The sequence below is a fragment of the Dryobates pubescens genome, chromosome Z (genome assembly GCF_014839835.1).
Source record: "Dryobates pubescens isolate bDryPub1 chromosome Z, bDryPub1.pri, whole genome shotgun sequence".
NCBI classification, from domain to species: domain Eukaryota; kingdom Metazoa; phylum Chordata; class Aves; order Piciformes; family Picidae; genus Dryobates; species Dryobates pubescens.
The window spans coordinates 10,565,111-10,585,862 of NC_071657.1; the positions used below are offsets into that span (position 1 = coordinate 10,565,111).

At 40.7% G+C, this 20,752-nt stretch overlaps 1 protein-coding gene across 1 annotated transcript in view; it reads right to left on the minus strand.

Annotated features, from left to right (window-relative positions):
- The window catches only part of SVEP1 (sushi, von Willebrand factor type A, EGF and pentraxin domain containing 1), a 143,258-nt gene that overhangs the window by 111,562 nt on the left and 10,944 nt on the right, over positions 1–20,752 (minus strand). The window contains exons 2-3 of the mRNA XM_054178135.1: positions 9,664–9,919; positions 8,307–8,483 (exon numbers count right to left, since the gene is read on the minus strand). Of these exons, the coding sequence (XP_054034110.1) occupies positions 8,307–8,483; positions 9,664–9,919 (433 nt within the window). The remainder of the gene's footprint in view (positions 1–8,306; positions 8,484–9,663; positions 9,920–20,752) is intronic.

Here is a 20,752-nt window from a genome sequence, read left to right on the forward strand (position 1 = left end):
CATTGATCAGATTCCCTCTCTAAACTAAACAGCTGCACAGGAGAGATGCTCAAGTCCCCTAATCATCCTCATGGTTCTCCACTGGAATCTCTCTAGCAGATCCCTGTCTCTTGAATTGGGGAGCCCAAAACTGGACACAATGCTTGAGGTGTGGTCTCACCAGGGCAGAGCAGAGGGGGAGAAGAACCTCCCTGGACCTGCTGGACAAACTTTCCTTGTTGCTCCCCAGGAAACCATTTGCTTTCCTGGCCACAAGGGCACATTCCTGTCCCGTGGAGAACTTGCTGTCCACTAGGACTCTAAGGGTTTTCTCTGTGGAGCTGCTCTCCAACAGAGTAAACCCTAACCTGTACTGGTGCCTGCTGTTATTCCTTCCCAGGTGCAGGACCCTGCACTTGTCTTCATTAGACTTCATTAGGTTTGCCTTAATGCAGCTCTCCAACCTGTCCAGATCTTGTTTTCCTACTTATGTTTACAAAATGCATAGCTTAAAAAAAATAAAAGGTTGTGTTTCCTTTCAAAGGCTTTACACATGGATCATAGAAACTTCAGTAATTGATAAAATCTGTTATCACTTCATGCACACTGTGCCTTAAGAATCTTTTCAGTATCATTCCATGGGGACAAGCTTGCAAGGCTTTGAGGAGTAAACTCAGCAAAAGAAGCTTCCCCTGCCAGAAATGCCCTAACTTCGTTAAGAAGGTTGTGGAGGTGGAAAACAAACTACTCTGGTGCCAGAAGACAGTCAAAACGCAAGCAAAACTACTGCAGTATCACACAAGCTAACATCCACCTCTGACAGAGTAGTTTCTACCAAAAAAAAATCCCTCCTGACATGAAGAATTCACTGAGATGATACTTCTAAATTACCAAACCAAAGGAATTTAAAAAAGAATCCTACAGCATTTTTTTTTTCATTCAGTTTTTGCTCTGCTTCCTATAGTAACAAGCAGGAGAACCTATACATGACTTTCTAAAAGCAAAGCAGGAAACATCAGATTTTGGTGACTTTTTTGACAAAGGACATTTCAATATATATATAAAAAAATAGTCTGGAAGACTGTATCTGCATGCTTCCAGATATGAATTATTTTTACAATGAGGGTGGTGAAACATTGGAACATGCTGTGCAGAGAGGCAGTGAATGGTCCATACCTGGAAACATCCAACATCAGGTTGGGCAGAATAATGAGCAGCCTCATCCACTTGAAGATGTCCCGTCTCACTGCAGGGGGATTGGACTAAAGGGCCTTTCCAGACCAAAACATTCTATGATTCTGTGATTTGTTTCCCCACACAGTGTTTATGAAAACAATAATTATGGATGCTTTTTTGAAGACTTTTTGAAATCCTGAAAAGACTTTTTAAAAAATATACTTAATCTACTGAGCTTGCACAGTTTCATCTACAGAACTTGCTTCCTATATCCATCTTCCTCATCCACTTGTCTTCTAGTACCACCAGCGGAAAACAAGATTGATTTAATTTTTTCCTGTACTTACCCATCTTGATGTTCTGATACAGTCACTAGAAAAACACAGTAATTTACATTTCTTCTGTATTTAACCATCGTGGTGTTATGCTCAAATTGTTACCCATAATGAGTCAAACAAGATTTAAAAGAAAAAATACACAGAATAACAGTTGAGAAATGCTTTTGCCAGTATTAATTATGCATCAATTCACCATGGTTTAGTCATGGGTATTTTGCATCCTTCCTCGAGGTTTAGACTCCTGCTTTCCTGTTTTGCCTTCTCTTTACATGACAGTGCATATTTTAACATGGTTTATTCACAGTAGAACCTCTGAGTATTACTACAGATAAAACATCACTGAATGAAGGCTGAAACTGAAGAAGACTCCCCCTAAAAGAACATTTTTTTGATAAATTAAAAATATATTAACAAAGTATAAAAAAGTGTCTTATCCCCCCAAATGATTGCAAATTGGGGGTTAATACTGAGACAGCTGTAAAGGGGTAGGATCACTGACTTACAGGTGCTGTACACAAAGCAAAGGCTCTCCAGTCACGCTTTTCTATCTCTACAGTAGATGAGTCGAATTCCAGGTCTCTCCGAATAGCCCAGATTTTGTAAGCATTAATTAATACTTCATTAACCATTACTTCATTGATACTTCATTAAACATTAGACATCCCAACTTCCTTGCCCAGCTGGAATGGGCTGCCCAGGGAGGTGGTAGAGTCACTGGAGGTGTTTAGGAAGAGATTTGATTGGGTGCTTGGTGTCATGGCTGACTAGACAGTGTTGGGTGATAGATTGAACACAATGATCTTGAAGGTCTCTTCCAACCTGCTCTATTCTATTCTATTCTATTCTATTCTAGTCTAGTCTAGTCTAGTCTAGTCTATTCTATTCTATTCCATTCTATTCCATTCCATTCCATTCCATTCCAATTCTAGTCTAGTCTGCTCTATTCTATTTTATTCGCTTATCTTGTTTAATGTTTTTAATTTATTCTTTTTGGCTACCATGATGTGCAGGTTTGTGTATTGTGAGGTAACACATTCGCAGTCATTTGACCTCAAGAAGATGCTCCTTTTCCCCCCATTCCCCCCAAGTTTACCAGTTTTCAGTGGCTCCAAGTCTCAGGAGAAGCCTTCTTTTAGAGAGAGGCAAGCTATAACTGGAGTATATTTTCATAATTCAGAAATTCAAAACTAAGAGAAAGAACCAAAACAAATTCCTGTCCAGTTTTAAGATAGTCAACAGAAGAAAGCATAAAATGGTACTGCCTTGAGAGACAGCAAGAAATAAAGTTCTGTGAGCTCAAAAATCTGCATTTCTGTGAACTAATTCAAAGATTCAACAGGCAAATTCAGCCTGTGATTTTACTGTGGCTGGAGACATTTTTTACATTCTCCTCTTCACACTCCTTTTCTTGCACTCTATTCTCTCCCTGTCTGTCAATTACTTCTGGAATGCCAGAGTGCTGCTGCAGGTACCTACTGAAGAGGCTAGTGGATGTTACATGTTTTGTTCTGGATGACTTGGGGCTTGAGGGGATCTTGCAAACTCAGTGAAAATTTCCTTGTACAGTATGACAAGTTCAAGATGGTGAACAAAACTTCATTAAGACAGTTACACCTAAAAGACAGCTCCCAGACCACCTCCCAGAAAAGGAACATTAAGAAAAGGTGACCCATGTTCCGGGGTGGGTAGAAGCCTCTACCAAAAGGAAAGGAGGGAGCATGGCAGCATGGCTGAAGAGATGCTTAACTTTCTTTGACTAGGCCATTGGATTCGCTACTGGAATGAAAGTTCTTCCCGTCTAAGAAAAAAACCTGCAAGCAATACATTAAACACAAGGCGTTTTTTGTTGTTGTTTTGGGTTTGGGTTTTTTTTTTTCCTAACCAGAAAGCTATCCAGCTTGTGAAGATCAGGGTTTGTTTTGCATTCTCAACAGGAACAACCCTGAAAATCTCATGGAAAAATAATGCTCCGCTGAACACTGAGTCCAAAATCCAAGAAACCACAAAATGCTAATCTCCCCTGACTTACTGGACTTAAAATTCCTTAAAGACTAATGTCTCTTCAGTTAACGTGTTCTGAATTACAATTGGAAAAAAAAAAGAAAAAAAAAATCAAAGTTTTCACATAATCTTAGCTTTTATTGGAAAGGCTTTTAACAGATCTAATCCATGTGCTGTTTTGTAGGAAAAACTATTGCCCTGGTGGCTCTGCAGATGATAACTGATATGCTGCATACTCCTCAATCAAAGACTAGGCAACCTATTGAATATTCATATGTATGGTGAAATTGTACACTTCAGTTACTACACCCAATTAGCCCAACCAAAAATAAACAGAGGAAGGTATAACTAGCACAGACTAAAAGCATTTTCTTTTAATAGTACTGCCCCATCAACCACACATCATCCTCATGGCTACCATGTGCTGCACAAAATGGGGTCCACATGTTATCTGAAAGTTAAGGCTTGCCCAATAAGAGAGTTAGGGCTGTTCAGCCTGGAAAGCAGAAGGCTCCAGGTAGTTGTTAGAACAGCTTCAAGTAACTGAAAGGGGCTAGAGAGCTGGAGAGGAACTGTTTCCAAGAGCACGTAGCACTAGGATAAGGGGTAACGGTTTGAAACTAGAGGAGGGTAGATTTAGATTGGACATTAGAAAGGAGTTCTTCAGTTTAAGGGTGGGGGAATGCTGGAACAGGTTGACTGGGGAGATTAATATCTCCATTCCTGGAGATACTGAAGGTGAGGCTTGACAGGGCTCTGAGCAGCCTGATCTAGTTGGGGATGTCTCTGCTCACTGCAAGGGGGTTCAACAAGATGACCTCTAGATTCTGTGATTCTGTGAGATGAACATGGTATGTATCATCATTTAATTGTATGATCAAGAACCCAAAAGATCATCTAACCCAACAGCTGACTTTAAAAAGAATTTTCTCTGGAGAGTTCTACTGAAAAAACATGTGTGAAAAAGCTCTGTTAAGGACATATTCCCTAAATTCCTAATACAGAGATGAAGATACAAATGGAGATCTAATCATTTGTTTTACTTTTCTGTGAAACAAGCAGTTGCCTTGAGGAGACTGAGGTGGGATCTCATTCGTTCCTACAAACACCTGAAAGGCAAGTGTCAGGAGGATGAAGCCACTCTTTCCTCAGTGGTGGCCAGTGATAGAAGAAAGGGCAATGGACACAAACTACACCACAGGATGTTTCAGGTCAAAATAAGGAAAAAAAAAATATTCACTTTGAGGGGTGACAGAGCACTGGACAGTCTGCCCAGAGAGGCTGTGGAATCTCCATCTCTGGAGGTATGCAAAACCCACCTGGACCTGCTCCTGTGTGATTTACTCCAGATGATCCTGCTCCAGCAGAGGGGTTGGACCAGATGATCTTCAGCAGTCCCTGTCTACACCTACCACAGTGAATCTGTGATTCTGTGACTTGAGCAGCCCATCTTTTTACTGATGGAATGGCAGACACAGTTTTAGTGTGGAAATCACACATTTATTTTTGCTGACCTCTATATTTTTGTTTGGTTGTCTGTAGTTTGAAATTCAACATTTGCAATCAAGGAAAGGAAGGAGGAAAAACACTGAAGCATTATTGAAAAGGAAGTGTTTATGTACTCCACAATACTCAAGATGGGCTATGACACTGCCTCTGTTCTTCCACTTTCTTGCTTCCTTTGTCACAATTGTCACAGATGTCTCTGGCTGCATGAGGTTTCTAGTGTGGGCCAAGAAGCTTTTGTTTGGTTTGCTTTGTAAAGTCAAGAACAGTCAGTCTGTTCCTCTTTCTGTGGCACTTCATCAACAATATTACAAAGAACAGGAGGGGGACAATGAAGCCAATTCCTGCTTTTGGCACAGAGCATGTGGCTCATATTTTATTTAATGGAAGCTTTCTAGGGAGTGGGGGTTTTTTTGGGCGAAATCAGGTAATTTCTGTATGTTGTTGTGCATATGCAGTATACCACCTGGCTGTTGTTTGTAGTTTCAAATGTGAGACACCAGAATAATAATGTAAAAATCTATGTATTCATAGTTATTCTGGTGTCTCACATTTAAAACTACAAACAACAGCCAGGTGGTATAATGCATAAACACAACAGCATAGAGAAACTAACCACAAAAAAAATAAATAACTAAAATAGAGAAAAGAACAGATACATTTATTCCAGGAGGAACAACTTCCCATATTAATGAAAACTCTACAAAAAAGCCTTTCTGTATTAAGTAAACACAGGCTAGTAGAGTACCTGCAAATTTAACCAACCAGAAGCTAAAAGTAGCCCAATTAAAATGTAAGTCCTGTCACTGTTAACTTGCCAAAAGTCCTCCTGCACATTATACAGTGAAGAAAAGTTAAGATGCATTCTTAAGATTCCTTATGCTTTACAAATCCACAGCTATGCTCAGCTGGGAAGCGTAAGGAGAAAAACCCAACAAACTGAAGGTTAGAATCCTTTTCAGAATAAGAGATTTCAAAAGATGCTGGTTTTCCCCTAAAGAACACATGCTGCCTTCTGTTTTTTATGTATCTTAAAGATTAATATAATAGATGCTCAAGGAGACATATTTCATACAATAGGCTTGAGTTACTCAGGTCAAATTCTCCCTAAGATGTATTGTGAAATCTTCAATTATTTTCACATATACACCAGATGGCTGCAATCATCATCTTATTTACACAGTATTTGATACCAACTCCTTTAAAAAAAATATTTTAGATCATGTCAAATGAAACTTTTACCTACAGTTGTGAAGAAATTAGACATATAATTTTTGATGGCACTTGAAAGGTCTGTTCACCCCACAAGAAGATTCTTGCATGCAGAAAAACTAACTGTAAAACGATAGGCCTGGTATCCTTAGGAATAGCACAAAACAGTATCTAATGGTGCAAACTATTGATAGAGGCACAAATGCACTGATTTTGTTCAACAAACAGATTGCTGGGGTGTTTGAGGTGGAGGAAATTGACTTGAAATACAAAAAAAACCCACCCAAACCAACAAACAACAAAACTGAGATTTTTTTTTCCCCTGAAACAAATGAAATGGAATAGAATAGCGTATATATTTGTTTAGAGTTAATTATGCACACTTACAGAAATTAGGCTAATGATCCAATATGTCAGTGCTGACATTGACTCTAATTACATTCCTCTACTCATGCTGCACTCAAAACCCGACAAATTCCTGCTTATCTACTTTTCTTAATGAAGAGCAAAAGAAAGATCCTCCAGAAGCCCAAGGTGAATGATACAACTGAATAACTCCCAAAGACCAACACTCAGTATCTCAGTCTTTTCTTGAACTGGTGACAGACAATACCTTTACCCCACCACATCCTCATGTATAGTCTGGATCCCCCAGTGTATCCTTATAATCCTTGTGCAGGCATACACGCATCACAGTCTCCATAAAACCTTCTCCTGAAGGAAGGTTTCTGCTCTCTTAAGACCCCACCTGTAAGTACTGTGTCCAGTTCTGGAGCCCTATTACAAGATAGATACAGATTTTCTGGAATGTGGCCAGAGAAGGACCACAAGGGTTATCAGAGGACTGGAGCATCTCTACTATGAGGACAGGCTGAGAGAGTTGGGTTGCTCAGTCTGGAGAAGAGAATGCTCCGCGAAGCCTTATTGTGGCCTTCCACTATCTGAAGGGGGCCTACAAGAAAGCTGGTGAGGGACCTTTCAGGGTGCTGGGTAGTGACAGGACTAGGGGAAATTGATCCAAGCTAGAGGAGGGTAGATTTAGGTTAGATGTTACAAAAAAGCTCTTCACCATAAGGGATCTTCACACTGGAACAGGTTGCCCAGAGAGGCGGTGGAAGCACCATACCTGGATGTATTTAAGGCCAGGCTGGATGTGGCCCTGAGCAACCTAAAACCAGCTACACAACGATGATCTATGTATCCACTGCACTTAGATCACATCTCATGAGAAAACATCTCATGAGAACTGTGACATGCAGAATGTGAGAATATGAGAATACAAAGAAGACCAACATAAGTACTGCATGTTGTTTCTCGTTTTGAAAAATCTGATTATAACTACTCCTTTTGACCAGCTCACAATACAGACATAACAGAGTTCACATATGCTCTGATAATTTTTATACTCTTGTCCTAGAAAAATCAATAGACTTGGATAAAACCTGCATACCATCTCTGACAATAAGGAACTGCAAATCATTATTTCAGCTGTAGATTTTGAACATGTAATAGTAAAGGGACTTGTCCAGAAAGCAGTAACAACAGCCTCAGTGAAATGTGATGACAAGTTTCAGTTTAGTGACCCAAATGTCTTCTTCCTCTTTAGTAAATGCAAGTCAGCATGAGAGAATTGAAGAACATTTGGTGAACTAAATTTCACTAAGGTGTTATCCTGCAAAGATCCACGTAACAGCCTCTCTCCAAAGAGGAAAGTTTACGAAGGTTCAAAAAGTGATGCACAAAACTCATATAGGAAAAATTCACTGCAAGACTTCAGTGCAAAGATATTACCTCAGACTCGGTCAACTCCAGCCACAAGTTGTTGGCAAGATGCATCTTAGGGAAGCTGTACTTCATCAGAACATTTGTCCTATTCTTACCTCTTTCCTGTGCATCACTTTGGGGTGTTGCTGGAGATGAGTTTAACTACTAGAGCTATTATATGTCTTCATCCAGAGATAGTTTTCCAACAGCCCCAAACGCATTCTGATGCAGATTTGTAGTCATCATCCCAAACAGGAAATCTTACTCCCAATTCAATCAGCTCTGCACTCAAAGCATTCAGAGAAACCCAAGCAGTGAGATGTGACTCACCTGTGCATTCATGCTGTAGTCCTTTTCCATAGTATCCTTTTTCGCAGATGCACTCAAACTGGCCAGTGTGAGTGCCACATTTACAGCTTGCCATGATGTCGCAGCAGTTTTCATTGGCCTCACAGAGATATGAACAATGCGATATATCTTCTTGGATATAGCTACCAGAGGGCAGGTCTGAAATAGTATCAGTCTATTAACAAAAAATCCAAACAAGTCCAGCCACAGCCTCACCATATCTCACTAGTGTTGTATTTAAGAAAAACAAAAAGAGAAACTAGGTTCCAGTTCTAAGCATAGCAATGGCAGCATGAAGCAGAGCCTTGCTACACTCAAAATGTAAGAGAACAATTAGTGTGCTTATTCTGGAAAAAGGCTCACTAAATCCATGGTGCAAGGATACTCACATTTTTTTCACTTGGCTTCATTTGAGGCTAATACTGCCAAGAACACAATCCTACTCCCAACAGAACCTGCTGAGACAGCTTGCCCTGGCTTTGATGGATGCCATCTTTGGCATCAGGAAAGCATTTGGTCATGACATGTATAACTAGTTGGTCATATTGAAAAATAAAGTATCTTCACTGGCAAATTCACATTGATAATTAAACCTTACCTGGAACAAAGAGAATGGCAGTAACACGTGCTACTTATGCAGAACCAGCAAGCTTTCAAAAATTCAATGTAGTAAATAAATTCCAGTGGCTAGTCTGGTGCACATTTTAAGCCTTAATCAAGCAGCACTGGCTTACAAAGGAAGGTCTAGTCATGTATTCTCCTTTACTAGCCTAAACTTACTCTGGTTTTCAGGAAGAACTCTTAGGGTTTTTTTTTAGAATACAGTAGATTGAAAAAGGATAAAAACAAGTCAAAACTCCTTCCACACTATGTTTTTTTGCAGATTTGCTGACATAAGGGGTCATAAGCATAAAGCATATTTACACAGAGATCTCAATCAGTTCTGAACAGGCTAGCTTTTGTTGCTGTGTACAATACAGGTACCAAGGCTACTCCTAAGGTGTATACAAGAGGCCTCTTTAGGACAGCTATGTATCTGACTACAAGATTCATCTATTCAAGCAAGAGATACACAGCCCCAAGACCATTCTTTGTGGACAAAATGAAGGAGGAGAATTTGGCTCACATTTTGTTGATGATGAGTTAGTCAAGCAAACTGTTTATCATTTTACCTAAGGAAGGAAACATGGGCACAGCTGTCAGAAAGTAAGAGGAATAGAAAGAAAACAAGGAAAAAAGAAAAGGAATCAACACTGCAGTACAGTACAAGACAGTACTGGAAATCTTTGTTTTCAGACCTTTCGTTCTCTGTACACTGCTGAGGTTAGCACATTAATACCTTCATGAAGAGCCCTGCGTGCCAGAGCTTCAAACTCAGTAAAGCTGTGAAGAAGGTAACAGTGATCCTCTTTTGGGTGGGACGCCATGTCGTTCAGTTCTCGGATATTCCCCTGCCATATCCCGAAGGTGAAGATCTCCACTCCAAACTCACGCAAGGATGCTGCAATGGGTCTTGGGTCTCCCCCATTGGAATATCCATCAGTAATGAGAAATATCACCTTTGTGGCATTCCCACGGGCATGCCTTAGTATTTGCTGAAAAAGAAAATGATGTATTATCAGCAGTTGATCTTCTGTACACTACTTCCTCTAGTTGAATTACACAGCTAGATTAAGCCCTTGCAAGACCATTCACTATAATGAAGATCAACCATCTGCAAGTAGAGCCTGTGGTTAAAGGAGGCCAACCTCCTAGTCTCACTTCAGATGGTCACAGTCTGCGCAATCACAGAAATCATGCCATGAGCTGAAACGAGACATTTGTCACACTGACTGTTGAGGTCAGCCATGCATCAGACAGCAATGATCCTGAAATGTGTTTTAACAACTTTGTTCAAGGGTGGAATTTGAATAGGTAATACAAACATTGAAAATCTAGTGCAAGACTCACAGGAACACAGTTCAGATGCTACCAGCTGTCTCAGAGCCACAGGGGAAATGTGGATGCATATCAACTGCCAATTTGGTCCATGATGCTTTTCCATTCAGCACATTAAAGCCATTTGTTTCCAAATGCACTCAACCATACAGGTTGGCAAAAATGCACCTTATCCAACCATGAAAATATGCTGGAAATATGCTGCTGAAGATGGTGGCACACCTGCTCTCATTTAATGGCTCTCATGTATGGAATCTATGGACAGATTTTCTACAGTTTGCAAAGGTTAATTAAGAACGAAAAGCATTTTATTAGGGACCATTTTGCTAAAAAAATTCCACAGATGTACTGGAAACATTTTAGGGAGTGACAGATCAATGAAAGGTAAAGTCAAAACCACAGACAAAAGCACTGAAAACAACTCTGATATGCAGCATCAACTTCTTATGAGCAACTTGTAAGCAATTAAAATTTCCACTCTGACTATCTGGCTATAGATCTAGGAATATTTATTTCCATGTGTTCCTTCTCACCTTTGCTCTGCTTTTTCTAAAAGCTGAAATCCAATAAAACTCTGGAAAGCAGAACAGTGACTGTGTTATTCTCTCTTCCTAGATGGGAAAGAGCCCATAAAGCAATTTCCCAGTGTATGCATAGACAGAGAGCATGCCACAGCACATGTACATACACTTGCATGTATATGAAGGAAAAGGCAGTGAGATGAGGAGATTCTGTCATAATCAGGAGATGTACAAAACCCCAAAATATAGCTGTGCCTGATGAGGATTCATAAGCTTCTCTGCATGAAGGGAAATGTAAAAGGTTTTAGAACAGATGAAAACATTGGATTAGTCAGATAGAAGTTCCTACTCACTGCCAGGCTCATAAATTATACATAAAACCCAAAGAATTTGGGTATATCTACTATTAAAAAAGCTTCAAAAGAATGACCATGAATAAGGTGACTTGCTTCCCTACATGCACCCAGATGCATCCTACGGTCAGCTACTGAGTCTTCACAATGAATGACACTGTACTAGGAAACTGGGACCTGGAAAAATAAGCAGTCCTTGAAACTGTAATTTTATGCATGGAAAACAAACCCCAAATTTGACAAAGATCATTAGAGTTTCCTATGGCATCATGCATTCAAGGTCTGACTGTCAAGTCAAAGACAATAGTTAATAAAATTTAACAAGGTAACCAATTAAAGAGAAGCAAATGACTAACAGAACATTCAGTTTTCTTCATACTGTGTAAACTGATTACTTCTAAGAGAACAAAATCCCTCTACCTGTATCTCCCACCATGGCAACTGCTTTTTTTGTTGGTTACAAGCTTTTGTTTTTCTTGAAAGTCTGAGGTAACAAAGATGATCTAAGATATATTAAAGTCATCTGATGTTACTCCTCCCCCATTTGGACTGCGGTTATTTTATCCTGAGCAAGCATTCTCCATTTGTCCCTGTTCAGTTGTGGTTTTCCACCCTAAAACACTTTGCATAGATCACTTTAGTTTGTCTGTCATAGCCCCCACACCTCCACACAGTCCCTTCCAGCCTGCTGCCATTTACAGATTTAAGGATCATTCCTTCTAACACTTCACACAAAACATTTGTAACAATATGCAATAGTGCCTGGGTGACAATGTGCCCCACGTATTCATGCCCATTTCATCCTTCCAGTCTGACAGTGCTGTAGTGCAGTACACTCACAGTGCTCTGTGAGTACATTTGCTCTTGGACAACAGGCAGAGCACCTGCAAAATGCAATGTTAATATGCTATGGACAAGAAGCCACCCTGTGGATTTACCAGGCTCATAATCAGCCAAGTCTGTCAAGAGTGTTAAGTACGGGTGGCTCTTGGTGGCCAAGTGCTGTCTGTGACCCTAAAGCAAAGGATTGTGAAGGTGTACTTTTCTCCTTCCTCTGTGAACTTACACAGAAGGAATTATATGCAGGCTTTCAATTTGGTAGCATGCAAATTACTACCATGTTTATTTGAGTAATGGGTTGCACCATATAACACAATCAACAGACTACATTTGACAGACTTTCAAATGATACTACCAAACCCATGTCATTGTCTGATGAGTAGTAAATGTATTTAACCCACCCTTAACAAACACAGATCTTAAAAATGGAGATTAACTTATTTGAGTAGTTTTATCACAAAATCTTAAGGTAAGATGATGTGGCACTTGGTGCTATGGTTTAGTCATGAGGTGTCTGGTGACAGGTTGGACTTGATGATCTCTGAGGTCTCTTCCGACCTTGGTGATTCTGTGATTCTGTGACTTATAAAGTCAAATTGCCTGGCTTTCAGCTCAGTCAAAAGGCTAGAGATATTTTACAACCTTTCTCAAGTAAGCCAGGCCACATTTCAGGACCAATTGATTTTGATTTGGCAGCTCACTGATTTCAGGTAGATACTGAACAAAAGCAGGCACACACCCCATGAATTAAAGCACAGACCACTGGCACTATGGTCTGAAAGACTGCCAAGCAACGTTTTGCTGTCGGGCTTGATTTTGTTGCTACTTGTACACAAAACCCGAAGGGAGTGAAACGAAACTCTCTTGCAGACACAAATACCCATCACAAGAGAAACCTATTTATTGTTCCTCATGTTGCTTAAGTCATAAGTGCAAAACCAGAATGAAGTGAAAGTCGAGAATGAAGTGGAAAACTATAATGAAAAGGTGAAAATAAAGACAAGGCAAAAGACAATAGGAAGAACATTTTTTTTCCAAACTTAAATACAAAAGCCTTCTTGAAAAATGCATTCTAAAATGGATGCTCAAAGACAAGCTGCATTGAAGGCAGGGAGAGAGTAACACATTTAATTAACATATTTAGCACTAACAGTTTTATTTTAAAATAGAATGCAAGCAACTTAAACTTCTTTCCAGCTTCTTAACTATTCAGGCTGAAATTTTCCAGTCAGGATGTTTGTCTCAAGATGTTTCAGTGAAAATAGCTTTTATTTAGAAAAACAAGATGAGGAAAAACATATGTTCCATCCATACTTGTTTTTTTGCAACCATAGCATCTCTGAGCTTTACAGACAAAATTTTGCTCTGCAAATGACATTTATAATAAAAATAGGGAAAAAGACCTCAAATTAATGCAGGTTGTGGAACTTGTGCAACTGAGGAAGAAACCACAGCTTTCACGGGATTAAGAGAAATAATAGAGATTGCCAGAGAAATTATCTGAAGATCTCACCTGCACACAGCTTGCTCTAGTGGAATATGATTTTGACTTATCATTAAGTCATAAAATGTACCAAAAAACCCTTAATTTTGGTAGGATGTGGCTTTACATATTTAGTTATATGCTTTGGGCACCATTTCCTTCTGTGTGTAGCACAAAGCTGCACAGACTTTGCAGGGGAAGGCAGCGGACAGCATTACACACTGCCCTAATTTGCCAGCAGGCAATACTCAAGAGTAGCTAGCAATCAAACTTTTGTTTTCCCTAAATGCAGGGACACATCTGCATGGCCAAAAAGCAAACTAGCTGAAGGCCCAGTAGTCTAGCCAGGACAACATGTATCTCAGAAAGCACTATTTAGTTCTGATTAGTAAATTGGCAGGGAGCTTTGCTTTACAAACTAGACTGCCAGCAATGTCCTCTGCAACTGCTGTACACAAAACCTTCATGGCTTTCTATGCAACCAAGAAAGGTTCACTGGCTGTAGGTCCTGTGAACAACAGCTTATCAAGCCTTCTTGAAATGTGGAGGTCATGAGTTAAGAGTCAGTGGAAAACACCTGGAAAAGACCATTTTTGAAGGGGATTAGGTACGTGACCCTGAGATAAGGCAAGAAGCCAACAGTTTTTCTGTCCTCTGCATCTGAAAGGGCAACCTCCTCTTTGGGGCAGCACTTCTGCCACAAACGGGACAATTGAAGCTAACAGGTAAGAGAGAATGAAGCTGTCTTCCTGCTACCTGACAGACTCAACTATTCAGGCATCAGTGCAGAGTTTCTCTGAGTAGAGAAACAGGCAGAAAAACAGACAGGATTGCTACACATTGCCCCAGATACCAAAACAAAACAAAGCCACTGAACAATTTGGCCCCTGTGTCTTGCAGCTGTAACTCTAGACATATAATCCCTGCTGTAAAACAGCAGAGAAAAGAACAAGGGAAAGAAAGAAACATTCAACATGTGAGGGATTGGGAAAAACAAAACAAAACAAAAAACCCCAAAGCGTAATTCCATTTAAAAATAATTCATATATACATTTGGTGGTCCAGTTAGTGTTTTGTTTCCTTCTGCCAAAGCACAGTGGCACAAGGGACAGGCCACTATCTGCTGAAACCCCAAGTTAACAACATTGCTCTGCCTCTTCTCTCCAATATTGTGTGGCAATTCCCATAATTTTTGTTTCTTTTAACCCTGACTCACATACCTCTGTTCCAAGACATCTCACTCCTTCCCTCTCCAGCGTATTTTGAAAGTCCATTTTTTCCCCCAAAAGAAATGCCATAAATTTTAAAATGTGTGTTTACTTAAACCCTAAATTTGTAGCACAGAGGTCATTCTATGTATTTAGCCAGTCCCCACCAACTGCACAGACTGTACCTATGGAAAGATTAGAATTATAGAAATCACAAGATGATATGGATTGAAAGGGACATCTGGAGATCACCTAGACCAACCCTCCTGCTAACACAGGTACACCTAGATCGGTTTGCACGTGTCCAGATGGGTTTTGAAAGTCTCCACAGAAGAAGACTCTCTAAAATCCATGGACAGCCTCTTCCACTGCTCCAGCACCCTCAAAGCAAAGAAGTTTCCCTTAAATGCAAGTGAAACTTCTGTGTTCTAGTTTGTACCCACTGCCCCATGCTCTCTCACTGGGCACCACTGAAAAAAGCCCATCACCATCCTTTTGGCCTGCAAGCTTTTTGACATTTATATGAATTGATAAGATCCCCTCCCAGTTTTCTCTTTTACAGGCTTAAGAGCCCCAGGTCTCTTAGCCTCTCCTTGCAAAAGCCATGCTCCAGTCCCCTAACATCTTTATGGCCCTCTATTGGACTCTCTCTGGTAGTTCCCTGTCCTTCATGAACTGGGGAGCCCAGAACTGGATTGGCTAGGGGCAGCATCACCAGAATCTCTTTTGAACTGCTGGCAACACCTCAGAACAGCATTGGCCTTTCTTGACCACAAGGGCGCATTGCTGCTTCATGGTGATCTTGTTCACCAGCACGACCAGGTCCTTCTCTGCAGAGCTGCTTGCCAGCAGGTCAATCCCTAACTTGTACTGGTGAGGCGGGTATTTCTCCCCAGGTTCAGGACTCTATGCTTGCCCTCACTGAACTTCATGAGGCTCCCCTCTGCCCAACTCTCCATCCTGTCCTGGTCTTGCTGAATAGCAGCACAGCCTTCTGGTATGTGAGCCACTCAACTCCTCCCAGCTTTTTATCAACAGCAAACTTGCTGAGAGTACACTCTGTCTCTTCATCCAGGTCACTGATGAAGATGTTGAGCAAGACGACCAAGAACTGACCCCTGGGGAACACCATTAACTACAGGCCTCCAACTAGACCCTGCACCATTTATCACAACCCTCTGTGCTCTGTCATTCATCCAGCTCCCAGTCTACCTCACTGTCAACTCACTTAACCCATGCTTCCTAAGCTTACCTATGAGGTTGTTAGGGGAGACACTGTGAAAAATGTTGCTGAAGTCAAAGTAGACAACATTCATTGCTCTCTCCTCATCTATACAGCTGGTTACACCATCATAGAAGGCTATCAAATGACTTTTTTTTTCTCTTGATAAGTCTCTGCAGTCTTTTCATAAATTGTCAGGTTCTCCAATAAATAAAGCTTAACTGCCCACTGCAGGGTACTTGGAAGTTAAAAGGATCCAGAGAACCCATTTCTTTGGTATGAATGTCCACATCTGCTTCTGATTTTACTACCAAATGAAACTGAACAGCAGCTATAACTCAAAATAAGGTGCTGAATGACCTGTTTAATGGAGAACACAACCCATTTTGTCACTACTATAATAATAAGTGATAAGTACCACAAAACAAAGCAATTAATACTCTTGATGATCGCAAAGAAATGCACAGGGCCACTAGAAACAGCTCGTGGTTTACCATTATAGTACCTATTTTCGTGTCTACACTTCTTCCACAGGAGTGATAGATGGGTTTCAGTAAACCTTCCAGATCTTTACTAAAACATTCTTTTCACATTAGCAAAAAGTTATTACCATCTGTATTGTATTCAGTCTCTGTTTTGTGTGTACAAATATCTGGCACTTGCCATTTTCTTTGTGCCAATAACAGCCCTCAGAATTAAAAAATGAAGTCTTGTGCAACAGAATAGTTGTACAAAATCCTCCTCTAGAAATTCACTACTGTAAGGCAAAATGAAATCCTATCAGTACAGTCACAAACCCAGTTAAAACTTCAACTCCTGTGGTTTTTAATATTACAGACATTGTAATGCAAAATCAGGAGTTGCACTGGAGACCAAGGACTTCTTCAGCCATTTGACAGGCACAGCAATGAAGCCATCAAGGGTTCTTTGCTACTGCCTCGATTTCATGTTCTGCATCTAATCCATAAACATTTGATCTTGGGCCTGATCTCTGTCCTTACTCAGTATTTTGCTTTTAAAGAAGATTTTTACAATAGTGATTTGATTATTAATATATGTGTCTAAAGGGAAACAAAATGAATAACATTTATCTGCCTCACTTTACAAATTAAGCTTTAGACAACATCAGACAGTCCCAGGAACCTTAGAAGGAGAAGCCTGACTTAGAAGATTTAGATTGGACCCTAGATTTCAAAATAACATTATCCAAGTGTCCATCACAAAAATGGCACTGTTCCTTGTACACCTTGTAGAGCTACAAAGGGAATGTTACCATTGTAGGTCAGGAAGAATCATCACTGCACCTCAGAAGCAAAACAGAAAGCCCTTCATTAATGAGACATTCAGCTCTACTATACCAGTAGACCACTTACACTATGAATTACATAAAACCCACACACCATGGGATGAACTCTAAATAGAACAAGATGATTCTTTTTCCCAGAGGATCACTTACTCACTATAAAAGAAACTATTCCCATTTTATAGTATTACAGAATACAACTATAAATAAAACATAATAATTATTCAATTTAAATTAAAATGAAGAAATTATACTTCTTTTAACAAAAAAAACCACAAAACCCACTGCATAGATTTGACCTATATATTCAGTAGGATACTAAACCAGTATGTCTTAATTTCTCACAGACACTTTCAGAGGTGGATCTGCATGTCATGGATGAAGGGAATAGGAATGGAAAATATTTTTGCAAAGCTCACTCTTTGTTTCAAGGTTCCCTTGATTTCATCCTTCCTGTAGGTAATAAGTCCAAATCTGGAAGGAAATTTAATATAAATAAATGTTCTGGAAAGGAAAGGGGAAAAAAAATCAGTATGGAATAAAAATAAAAATCAGTATGGAATGAAGCTGGAGGTGGGGAGATTCAGGCTGGACGTGAGGAGGAAGTTCTTCACCATGAGAGTGGTGGAGCCCTGGAATGGGTTGTCCAGGGAGGTGGTTGAGACCCCATCCCTGGAAGTGTTTAAGATCAGGCTGGATGAGGCTCTGGCCAGCCTGATCTAGTGTGGGGTGTCCCTGCCCATGGCAGGAGGGGTGGAACTAGATGATCCTTGTGGTCCCTTCCAACCCTGACTGATACTGTAATACTATGGTACTGGGATCAACCATAGCTTTTGGTGAAGGTGAAGCATCTCACCACTGATTCCTAAGCAATCCTGAGGAAGTTGGTCATCTCTCAAGAGTAATGCAAGGGGAGAGAGTGACAAGTACTGTTCCCCTTGATCATGCTACAAATGATGAACATAATAATAATAATAATAATAATAATAACAACAATAATAGTAACAAAAACAGGTTGGATGAGACCTTCAGGATCATCGCGTCCAACCCATCAACCAATCCAACCCACCTAAACAACTAACCCATGGCACCAAGCACCCCATCAAGTCTCCTCCTGAACGCCCCCAATGATGGTGACTCCACCACCACCCCGGGCAGCCCATTCCAATGGGCAATCACTCTCTCTGTATAGAACTTCTTCCTCACATCCAACCTAAACCCCCCCTGGTGCAGCCTGAGTCTGTGTCCTCTTGTTCTGGTGCTGGTTGCCTGGGAGAAGAGACCAACCTCTGCCTGTCTACAATCCTCCTTCAGGTAGTTGTAGAGAGCAATAAGGTCACCCCTGAGTCTCCTCCTCTCCAGGCTGAGTAGCTCCCCAGCTCCCTCAGCCTCTCCTCATAGGGCTTGTGTTCCAAACCCCTCACCAACTTTGGTGCCCTTCTCTGGACTCGTTCCAGCAAGTCAACATCCTTCCTAAGCTGAGGGGCCCAGAACCGGACACAGCACTCAAGGTGCGGCCTAACCAGTGCAGTGTACAGGGGCAGAATGACCTCCCTGCTCCTGCTGGCCACACTGTTCTTGATGCAGGCCAGGACGCCATTGGCCCTCCTGGCTGCCTGGGCACACTGCAGGCTCATGTTCAGCCTACCATCGACCAGTACCCCCAGGTCCCTCTCTACCTGGCCATTCTCCAGCCACTCTGACCCCAGCCTGTAGCACTGCATGGGGTTGTTGTGGCCAATGTGCCGAACCTGGCACTTGGATGTGTTAAATCTCATGCCGTTGGATTCTGCCCATCTGTCCACCTCTTCCCTAAAACAGCAAAGGTCTGATTTCACCACCTTTTCTTTTGCTCACTGAAAACTGCTACTTTCACAGTTCCACTCAAATAAATCTTAACCATTCTTTAAGTTTCATTGCCCCTTTCAGGAAAGGAACCCAATGACAGCCCACAATTGGATGTTGTGGTTTCTGATTGTCACCTTTCCAAGCATTCCTCTGCACTGCTACACAAGCACTAGAGAGTGAGCTCTCCCCTGTACAGAAGAAATTAACTAATCTGAAAGTTTTCCTTGAATATTCCCCTAGCAGGAACTGAATTTACAATTTAGGGAAAAGGTGTATCTATAGAATTAATATGTACTTTTAAGCAGTGCTACCAACAACAGACTGCTGAAGATAACAACCAAAAAACAAAAGAAGTAATTTAAAATACAATGTCTTCATGCAGGTATAGTATTGTATGACAATAATTTTCACTTCAGTTAAACAATGTATCATCTCTATCAATTATTTTCTCATTATTAATTTACAGAGCAATGGGTGGGATATCCTTAATCTGTGCATCTGTCTTTTAATCTTTCCTATCCTTCTCATCCCATCTATTTTTTCACTCAGCCTTTATCTCTTCTTTCCACAGTGTCACCCCCTCTGCATGTAGTTATCTTCCACTTGTCTTTTATCCTTTCCCAACTTACATGTGGTTTTGCATAATTGAGAATGTGCTTTCCAATCTCTTTTCAGTAACAAAGTGCAAGAATCCTAACTAATTTCTTTTATGCTTTAGCCACAACACTTACCTCCCAAGCCTCTCTAAGTAACTGGTACATCTGACCTGAGTAAGTCTCACAGCTGAGTAGAACATTCTCACTCTATGGATCTAAGCACACAGGTAAAAAGCCAGTCATGCTCCCAGTCAGGAAATGTAGGGACATGTCATCTGGGGAGAGACTGACAGATCTAGCACTGTTCATCCTGGAGTGAAGGTTGCTTGAGATTCATGTATATAAATACTTAATAGGGGGTAGAGGGAGGAGGGGGAGTAGAGAATATGGATCCATAGTCATCTAGTTGGTAGCACAAAGCAAGAGACACTAACCAAAACACAGGAAATCTGACTTAGAAGGAAACGCTTTGCTGAAAGGGTGATCAACCAGTGAAACAGGTTTTCCAGAAAGATTGTGGGATCTCCACTCCTGGAGATATTCAAAATCCAACTGGACCCAGTCCTGAGCAACCTGAACCTGTAGACCCTACTTTGAGCAGAAGGGCTGGACTAGTTGGTCTCCAGAGCACCCTTCCAAACACAATGATTCAGTGACTCTGTTTTTGTGATATGGGAAGAACACATCTGACTTCCAGTTTTTAGCACTTATTATTAACCTGACCTTTTTGCCTCGTTCTACAGCATGGATTCTGCCTGTAATGCCTGTGTTACATTTTCAACTCTGTAAGTAGCATTGCAAACTTTAAAAATTGCCATTTCATGCCCTTTGTACAGTTTGAAAAATGATTAAACCATTCTTACCTTGCAGAGAAAAGCTGTGCTCTGCAAAACTATCATCTTCACGTTGCGTAAAGGCTGTTTCTTCCTCCCATCATCCAAAAATATAAACATTCCCAAAATCACCACTGCCTTTGCACTGACAGGACCTACTGCATAGAATTTTAACCTACACATTTGCTTCACACAAGTGCTAGAACTACTGGATTTGCTGACCTGAAATTGGGTGGCTTTGAATAAGGAAGAATAGAACATACCTACTTGCCAGTAAATCACC